Consider the following 10,594-nt stretch of genomic DNA (forward strand, 5'->3'; position numbering starts at 1 on the left):
GAATAAACTGAAACAAACTCACCAAATATTTAACAATGCTGATCATTCCTGATGTTGAAAGGTCTGTACATTTCACTTTTTCCTGTGTTAGGATAAAAAACAAAAAATATGATTACTTAAATTTTCTCAAGAATAAAAAAAAAAAGGAAAGATATATTTATGTATATATAGATATATATATATATATATATATATATATATATATATATATATATACACACACACACACACACACACACACACACACACACACACGAGGAGACAGACACACATACACACACGGAGACTCAGACATTTCAGGCATGCATCCTAGAGAGAAATAAATAAATACCAAATAACATTGTAACGTAATGCTTTTGGATGATGTTATCCTCTTGCTTTCACTTCCTACGCATTTTGATCCACGATGCTTCTGGGTTACCTAGAATTGAATGTAAAACATAGAAATTAGGATACATTTACATTCGTATAAGAAACTTATAGACATTACTGTACATATGACATATTTTTGTTTTTATGTCACTAACCTATTATCAGTTATACGCTTCTTTTAACTAATCATTTTCTTACCCTTCTTCCTCAGATGAGACGGGGTTGATGATTTCCTCTTCTGGATGTTCCTGTAACAATCTCCTCCTTGCTGACTCCGCTCTTCTTACTTCCACCACGGGGGTGTGTAGTGCAGATGACGTCCTCTGCTGTGGTGTTGGGGGAACAAATCCAGAAATGTTCCAATCGGCTAATGGGACTGAAACATTACCCTGTACTCGCCGGAGTCTCAGCTCTTCACTGATATTCATTACATGCATTGACAGCATTTGCAGATGCATTGTCTGTTGTTGTTGTAGCATATGCATCTGTGCCATGGATTGATTCATCTGGTAATACACTGCTGTATTCTGCTCCATTGCAGCAGCCATTCGCGTTTGTAAGTTGTTATTTACTTGAATCGATGCTGACATTTCACTGTGCACTGTGATGAGTCGCTCCAGTAACGAATTGGTGGTATTACGGGAGCTTCGTACCTCTTCCACAACAGACGTTAAACGGTCTACCGAGTCACCAATTCTCTGAACTCTGTCTTCCATATTTCGGCGAGATGTTTCCTGCCTTCCTTCCATCTTTCTGGCAAAGTCTGTGATGGAATGAAACCGAGTGGCTTGTTCTGGCAGACCGTGCACCAGTTGTGTTGGAAGACTGGTGCCTGTGGAAGGTACCCTTGCTTGAGATGGACCTTCCCCTTCGGTGGTTGGAACTTGAAGGTTGGGGAAGGCTTGCTGTAGCATCTCAAATCTTGTTGCAGCATCTTCGTGGACCAAACTGTCAACTGGCGAAAATGTCAGTGATTGACTGTCATGTTCTAATTCCTCTGTAAAACCAAAAAAAAAATACTACATCAATTATTCAGATATTACATTATATGATTTCAATGTTTAAAATAATTTGAGTCATGCATGTATTCTGATTAAAAAAAAATAAAAAAAATTAGTCACCGGTTACTGAGCAGACAGGAGATGCTATTTCTTCCATGGCAGCTTGAGAAAAAAAGGTGGATACTGGTGTTACCACCTGTTCCCTTGGGATGATGGATTCTAAAACATAAAATAAACAAATAAAAATTAAAATTTGTCTATTAAATACCCCAAAAATATGTGAGACATTTCATTATCTAAAATGATACATGTGTACAATTACAATATGTATATTCCTATGGATCTGAAAAAAAAATACGATTATATTGCTAGATAGTTATGTACACACAATTTTCAACATCTTCATACCTTCACGACTATGAGCAAGGGTTACTGATGTTCCCCCTTCTTCACACATCTCTTCAACGGGTCGGCCTTCTATACATAAAAATAAATTAGATAAAATAAATTATTACATATATATCTATATATAGATAGATAGATAGATAGATAGATAGATAGAGAGATAGATAGATAGGTATATAGATGAAAAAAAATGAGACATTAAAAAAAAAAGTTGCTGAGACCAAACAAAAAATTAATTCTGTGTAAACATTACCTCGCTGTACATCAGCAACAGGTTCCGAGACGTGTACCTCAGTCACTCTTCTTCTCTTGTGAGCTGTAAGTTAATTTTAAAATACTATTAGATGCTATTATTAATTGTTGACAAGGATTTAAATAGTAATCAAGAGTGACAATGAGGAATAGTGAGTGAGAGAGTGTGATAGTGAAAGGAAAAGATAGAGAGAGATAAAGCAATATTAAAGAAAAAAAGAGGGAGAGTGACAGTTAAAAGAGAGAGTGATAGTGAAAGAGCGAGAAAGAGAGAGAGAGAGAGAGAGAGTGAAATAGAGAGAGACATTGATAGACCTAAGAGCGACAGTGATATAACAAGAGAGAGAGTTATAGTAAAAGAGAGAGTGATAGTGAAAGAGCGAGAAAGAGAGAGAGAGAAAGAGAGAGAGAGAGAGTAAAATAGAGAGAGACATTGATAGACCTAAGAGCGACAGTGATATAACAAGAGAGAGAGTTATAGTAAAAGAGAGAGAAGGAGATATATGCATATTGTTTTACAATGCAAATATAATTACCTTTTTTATTTGGTTCAACAGTTTGGGCAGGATGAGTAGACTTGGTTAAACGGCTTTCTTTTTCTGTAACAAATAATTATAATAAGCTTTGCAAAATGTACTATATTTAAAATATATTCTATCTACTTGATCACAATATATACCTTGATTGGAAGCCGTTGTCGCTACTTCCACTGCGACTTGTCTTGGCATAAGCAATGTCACACCTATAATAAAAAATAAAATTTATTTTTAGTTATATAGAAGCAATAACATTACATTTTTGTTTTTGGACAATTTTATGGAAATATTAGATGCACCAAAAATAACAACTTACATTTTACATTGGAAGAATATTTTTTTGATATATATTAATTGCATGCAATAATTATAGTAACAAGTGTGACATCAATTCCCTGGTATTATTAGACAAATGATATACATTTCTATCTTACTATTACAAAATGATAAACATGTAAATATGTATGTGTATATGTAGATATGTATGTGTACATGTAGATATATATATATACACACACTTGTAGGTTAATTGACTGCTATTGGAATGGTGCAGGGACTGATGTGAGTGATTTCTCGATACAGTGCTGTGGAATCTGTGGCACTAAAAAAAAAATGGTGATGATGATGTATGTACATACATACACAAATATGTTTGATTAAATTTTGATGTAAAACCTAATAAAATAATAAACAACTTTATTATGGAACTTTTTTTTTTTTTATTTAACATAGGTGATATTGTCCATAAAAACTAGAGATGGGCGGGTCCGGTTCTCCGAGAACCGAACCCACCCGAACTTTGGGTATCCGAGTACCGAGCTGAGCAGCTCGGTACTCTCCCGCCAATTCCGAATCCAAATCGAGGCCGAACGTCATTGTGACGTCGTCGGATCTCGGGACTCGGTTCTCGCGATACTTCAACTTTATAAATACACGCCTCCACAGCAATCCATCGCCATTTGACAGAGGGAGAGAGCAGGGTGTAGTCATAGGCTAATTAGAGCAGGGACAGAGAAAGAATACAATATTGTTCTTGCAATTGCTCTAACCAAAATCGCTAGTGCAGAGAGGAGGATAGAGGTTTATTATTTTTTCTTCATATTTGGCACTCCCCAGCGCTTTTGGGTTGTCCCCCATAATTGTGCATTAATATTTCTGGCTGTCAAAAGTCATATCTGTCAGCAGTATCTACTCAATAAATGTTAGCACTCCTCAGTGTTTTTGGGGTGTCCTCTCTAATTGTGCATTAATATTTCTGGCTGTCAAAAGTCATATCTGTCAGCAGTATCTACTCAATAATTTTAAGCACTCCTCAGTGTTTTTGGGGTGTCCTCTCTAATTGTGCATTAATATTTCTGGCTGTCAAAAGTCATATCTGTCAGCAGTATCTACTCAATAAATTTTAGCACTCCTCTGTGTTTTTGGGGTGTCCTCCCTAATTGTGCATTAATATTTCTGGCTGTCAAAAGTCATATCTGTCAGCAGTATCTACTCAATAAATTTTAGCACTCCTCTGTGTTTTTGGGGTGTCCTCCCTAATTGTGCATTAATATTTCTGGCTGTCAAAAGTCATATCTGTCAGCAGTATCTACTCAATAATTTGTAGCACTCCTCAGTGTTTTTGGGGTGTCCTCCCTAATTGTGCATTAATATTTCTGGCTGTCAAAAGTCATATCTGTCAGCAGTATCTACTCAATAATTTTTAGCACTCCTCAGTGGTTTGCGCTCAGAATGGATTCAAAGCAGTCCACATATGATCTAAATGAGCAACCAGGTTCTGTCACCAGTCCTGATGTTAGTGTTCCCAGTACGTCATCTGGCCAAGGCGATGTCAAACAACAGAGTGTTTTCAAATTAGTGCAAAAAACAAAAACCAAAAAAAAATTTACTGTATTGAAGCGAAAAAGAAGTGTAACTGAGCAAAAGTTAAGTGACGATAAAAAAAAAATTGCAAGCATGCCATTCTACACACGCAGTGGCAAAGAGAGAATGAGGCCTTCACCTTTGGCTATTAGTGGCAGATCCCAAAAAGTTACCCAGGCTACAATTGGTGCACAACTACTGTTACGCGTCAAAGCTGAGCTGCAAGATACCAGTGAGGCATTACAGGAGAATATTTGCTCTGATTCACAAATGACAACAATCCCTGTGGAGAGTCCATCCAACAGTGGGATGTCTAATCGTGAGCATTCTGCTGATGTGTGCCTTAATAGCCCGAGTGTAGCCGGTGATACCCAAATTGAGGATGCCACTTTGGAATTAGAAGAGGATGAGGGGGAGATTTGTGTAGGCGACGAGGGCGCTAATGATGATGTTGATGATTATGATGCAGACAGATACCAAATTGCCTTTCTCAATTTCTATTTATATTCTAGATTATATAACGGCTGAATAGTTTTCTATTTTACTCCTAGTGGAGAGAGGATCTGATGCAGACAGATACCAAACTGCCTTTGTCCATTTCAATTTATATTGTACAGTCTATAATGGCTGAATTTTTTAGTATTTTATACAAGTGGAGGGGGGGCTAGAGAGACAGAAACCAAACTGGCTTTCTCCATGTCAATTAATATTGTACAGTCTATAATGGCTGAATTTTTTGGTATTTTATACAAGTGGAGGGGGGGCTAGAGAGACAGAAACCAAACTGGCTTTCTCCATGTCAATTAATATTGTACAGTCTATAATGGCTGAATTTTTTGGTATTTTATACAAGTGGAGGGGGGCCTAGAGAGACAGAGTGACCCCAAACTGTCTTTCTCCATGTCAATTAATATTGTACAGTCTATAATGGCTGAATTTTTTAGTATTTTATACAAGTGGAGGGGGGCCTAGAGAGACAGAAACCAAACTGGCTTTCTCCATGTCAATTAATATTGTACAGTCTATAATGGCTGAATTTTTTGCTATTTTATACAAGTGGAGGGGGGCCTTGAGAGACAGAAAGCAAACTGGCTTTTTCCATTTCTTTACATATTTAACTATAAGTGTAGGGTGTAATATACATTCAAAGACGATGGCTGCATTGCCAATATGCATAGATGGAGAGGAAGACAATCTGTTTTGTGTGTAGAATAGGCCTACCAACGAAGAATTAAACTGTTTTTTTGGATGATTTATTACCTCAACAATTAGATTACTTGTCTCTAAAACAGTTGGAGCACTAAATTGGGTTAATTTAGGCCCAAAAACATGGATTTTCCCAAAAAATAGCAAAACAAAACCAAACAAAACCAAAACCAAAACCAAAACACGCAATGGCGGTTTTGCAAAACCAAAACCAAAACCAAAACACGACGGTAATCCAGATCCAAAACCGAATCCAAAACCAAAACACGGGGGTCAGTGACCATCTCTAATAAAAACTGTTATGTGTGAATAATATTGCTTTAAGGTTAAAAGTTTAAGGGCTACATTTAATAAGCTGTTGATTAGAAAAATTGGGGATGTTGCCTATAGCAATCAATCTAATTCTAGCTTTCATATAAAGCTAGAATCTAATTGGTTGCTATAGGCAACAGCCACACTTTTGCTAACCCGCAGCTTAGTAAATCTAGCACTATAATGGGTGTAATGTGTAGTGTAAAGTATGTAATCTATGGAGCATGTATACATGCATGTTACATATTTATATCATACCTTCTCCTTCGACACTCCTCTGGCCCTTGTGTCCTTGAGAAGAACCCAAATCTAAAATACATTAAAGAAAGATTTATTAGTACATCTTTATATAAGATTTTGGCAAGGCAAGTAAAAAAAAAAATTACAAAAAAAAAATAAATTATTATACATTTGCCATTTACCTCCTGATTTGGATTTTCTCTTCCGGGGTACTGCTTCACTTTCATGTCTTCTCCTTTGTGCTGCATCTTGTTCTGCAAAATTGTAAAAATAATTTTAGAATTCTATACAAATTTAATTGACATCGTCACTTTTATAGACAATTATACATACCTCGTGGCTGGAAGGTGGATGGATCAAGGGTGTCCACTGTCCCTTCCACTCCTTCCACAAGATCATCACTGAGAATTTGCCGCATCTTCTTCTCCCAAGGCTTAAATTTTAGGCGCAGTGGCTTGCCACCACCGGTTCCCCTAGAATGACGGGCAACGGCTGCCATCTTTGCCTTCGTGGTGCGCTTGCAGTCCCGAAAGCGTTTCATGCAAACCGCAACTGATCGTACTCGAACACCTACTGCGGACACAGCAGAGGCAATCTGGGACCAAATCTTCTGCTTATGCTTGAAGGACGCCTTCAGCGATTGGGCACCCTTCAGTGTCTCGTAATGTTGCAGTACCCCAGCAACAAGGACTTCATTCTCCTCAAGTGTGAAGCGCCTGGATCGTGTTACAGATGGTCCTTCTTCATCATCAGATCCACTCTCTGTAAGATGTTGCTGCTGGGTGCTTGTGCTGGCTTGCACGCTGCTCACAAACTGCTGCCGCCTTCTTTCTTCTTGGCGCTCCTCAGGACGGTCTCTCCATTCCTCGCCACTGCTGACAATTTCTTCTTGGGTTCCCTGTGTAGAAGAAGAAGAAGAATCCCTACGCTCCCTAGACATGGCTACTCTAATAAATTTTCTTTGCAAAAATAAATAAAAACTATTGACTATTTAACAACACTTGCCTAAGGATACAGTACAATATCCTACTATAATACTAATAACAATTAATTAAACTACACAAGTACTTGACTAAAAAAAAAATTCAGTTGTATTAAAAATAAATTATAATATAATTTTTAAGGGACCAAACTAGGTTAAATACAATCTATAAACGACAGAAAACTAAATGATAACTAAGGGAAAAAGGACAATAATACAACTGTAGAAATACAGCAAAAAAATGATGTAACACTAGATAAAAATATAGCAGTTGTATTTTAACTAAATTATATTATAATTTTTTAAGGGACAAAACTACGTGCAATACAATCTATGTAGACTGCAAAAAAGTAAATGCAAACTAATTCAATTTTTATCCTAAAACAAGTCAAAACTGCAATTGCTTAAATACAGGAAAATAAATTTTTTTTTTAAAAATGTGTGTGTATGTAAATGTATATATATATATATATATATATATATATATATATATAAGGAGATATATGTGTGTGTGTGTGTGTGTGTGTGTGGTGGGTGCAATTAAATAAGTGTGGTATGTCTGTAGTATATTCTTGTGTGTATTTGCCTGTATTGTAAAAAATAAAATGTTATTTTTTATAAAAAATATGTGTATAGTGCAGTGTAGAGTCAACTCACTAATCCAATTTCGAAGATTAGAGCAATGGAGAGCAGTCAGGAGTCACAAGCCTCAGGAGTCACAAGCCACAGCAGTCACCAACCAAGTCAGCCAACAGCTATCAGCAAATGACAGTTTGCTGTTGGCTGCATTATTTTTTCATACTGAGCTGCCAGCGTAAAACACTCCCCTTAGATTTCAAACTCGCTAGGACCAATAGTAGAGCGCGAGGCGGAGGATGCAAAAAAACATTTGCATTGAGCGAGTTTGTTTTTAAAACGAGCGCTCAAACGGCAATAAACGAGCGCGGAATTTTTTTTCTTTTTCGAGCGCGAAATTTTAACGCGTCTCGCTAACAATTGAATACCCCCCTAAGTTTTGGTTTTGGCAAAACCACCCTTGCATGTTTTGGTTTTGGTTTTCGTTTTGGATCCCTATTTTTTCTGAAAATCATTTTTTTTTTGCTAAATCACAGAATTTTGCTCTTCTTTTCCCTACATTATTATTAATCTCAATAATACCGCTTTCATACTGCCGCCCCGGCAATATCCCGGGTTTTTCAAGCCGGGTTTTTGCCGGGGCTCGGAGCATCCCAGCACAGAAACACCATTCATACTGCACCTCGGACACGGGAATTTCCCGGGTTGACCCCATTCATACTGCACAAGTCTGTGCCCTGGCAATTTGTGGGAGTCATCACCAGAGCAGTTTTCATTGGCTGAAAAATAGTGATGTCATTGAAAGGTGACTGGTTGCTGTTAATACACACTTTTTCAGTGAAATAAAAGCAATTTTCTCCAACAAACTCCGATTCTTCTTCAGCTTGATCTGCAGTGCACCATCCACCATTTCTCCTAAACTCCTTCTCGAATCTGCCACGGGCTCTCACCGATGACATCATCCTCCAGAGACAGGCAGACATCCAATCAGCTTGTTTTCTGTGCAACCTGGGTTGAAAAACCCTGGTTGCACCATTCATAGTGCAGGCAACCCGGGTCCGACCCGGGAATTACCCTTCGATAAATCCCAGGTCGTTTGAGCTCGCCCCGGCAAAAACCTGGGATTTTGGTGCAGTATGAATGGGGTATAACAGTAATTTCAAGTCATTTGCAGTCAATTTTGACCATCTAACAGGTCACAATATTATTTTCATACATTTTCGGACAAAGACTGCAGTGACCTGGCTGGATGGTAAGCGCAATGGCACAAAAACAAGGCAGTACATAGCACATCTGGGACACATTGGCACACAGCAGTGGCAGAAAAAAAAGTGGTACAAGATGGAATTGTCCTTGGGCCCTCCCAAACATCCTTAAGTAAGATATTGAAAAGGACATGTACAGTTTAACAAGTCAAGCACTCAAGCGACAAGCCGTGCCACTTTTGTGGCTGAAGTGCTTGGTTTGTTTGGGCCCCCACAAAATAAGCTAACATTAGCTTAGCTGCCTTAAGCCTAACAGTGCTGTCAATGAATTCTACATTATTAAACCATGTCTGATCGTACTGCATCTTTAATTTCCTTCTCCTCTGTGGATATGTCCCTGTCGTCCCTGAAGAACTGCCAAACTTATGTAGACACAGGAATGGATATTACAACTGGAGTGGCAATAGATCTGCTTCAGACAGACTGTGACACGGAACATGTGGGTAGCATGGAATCTGTCATGTTGGAATTGAACAGATATTTAAACCAATATATAGACGCAGTTGAGGATGCCATACTTAAGTTAAAACCTGACCCACCAGATGAAATCTCGGATTTAAGAGAGCTTGTAAACGAGAGATACACTGCGCTTCAGAAGAATAATACAGAGGAGGCCCTGAGGCACATTTTAAAGTTTAAAGAACAGCTAAGAGACCTGAGAAAACAAATAGGTGTGTCACTGGCCCCTGCAGACTAAGCTTTGGAAGATGATGATGAGGAGATTGCCACCCTAAGCACATGGCCGGTACAGTGAAACTGAGAATGAATCATGAAATCAGTTATGGTTCATTTGATCGCTTCATCTGTTCCGTGGATAACTGTGGTAATTCTACAGCTAATACATTAATAGAGTGAAGCAGGCGGTCATGTACAAGGAGCCCCTCAAAGGTTGGAATGGAATCCCGGATATCCTCAACATGAGGCGAGCCTTCTTTGTCTGCAACTGCATCCATAGTACTCTTATTGAAAAGAACATTTGCTCTGCTGGGAAGCCCATTTCTCGCTTTTGCCTCATGTCTCTTTGGAGGACCCTTGGTTGGGACAAGTGGGACAGCTCCTTCCCTTACACCTGGACTACAGCTTGGTCTTACCTGGATGCTGGACAATTTGTGAGGGAGCACCATCTGGAGGAACTTTAACCAAACTTGTGGAAGCCAAAAACTGTCCACAAGCTCATCAGAGCTAAAGACATTATGGAGTCTGTTCCAGGGCTCCCTCCTGCAACAACAAAACACGTGTGGAAGAATGTGGCCTCTAAGAGCCTGACTAATAGACACAAAGACATTGCATGGATGGCTATCCAGGTCTGCCTCTCAGGACCTTCATGCACTCCAGGAACCTGTGCCGATATGTCCACTGCCCCTTCTGCATCAGCAGAAGGGAAACAGCACAATGTATTTTTTGGGACTATCCCACTGCACAGGCACTGTTGGATGCCTTGGAACATGAACTTAACGACAGTGTGCCCAGAACTTGCCTTTCATACCATTCGGTATTTTATGGATTATTTCCTGGGACCCACACCATTGGGGCAATCCAGGAGTCCTGTTGCCTTATGAACTGCTTTAAGGACGCTATTTGGCT

The 10,594-nt window shown here is 38.7% G+C and overlaps 1 protein-coding gene across 1 annotated transcript; it reads right to left on the bottom strand.

Moving 5' to 3' along the window:
- Positions 1-330: 330 nt before the first annotated feature.
- On the bottom strand, positions 331-7,268 carry LOC142138979 (uncharacterized). Its single transcript, XM_075196166.1, has 10 exons — positions 6,521-7,268; positions 6,370-6,441; positions 6,206-6,256; positions 2,710-2,772; positions 2,567-2,629; positions 2,032-2,094; positions 1,782-1,850; positions 1,494-1,592; positions 571-1,369; positions 331-421 (listed from the first exon to the last, which is right to left on the bottom strand). Exons 1-10 carry the CDS (start codon positions 7,125-7,127, stop codon positions 418-420), a joined length of 1,890 nt encoding a protein of 629 aa, XP_075052267.1. The 5' UTR covers positions 7,128-7,268; the 3' UTR covers positions 331-417.
- Between the last annotated feature and the right edge of the window lie 3,326 nt (positions 7,269-10,594).

The sequence above is a fragment of the Mixophyes fleayi genome, chromosome 2, assembly GCF_038048845.1.
Source record: "Mixophyes fleayi isolate aMixFle1 chromosome 2, aMixFle1.hap1, whole genome shotgun sequence".
Lineage (NCBI taxonomy): Eukaryota > Metazoa > Chordata > Amphibia > Anura > Limnodynastidae > Mixophyes > Mixophyes fleayi.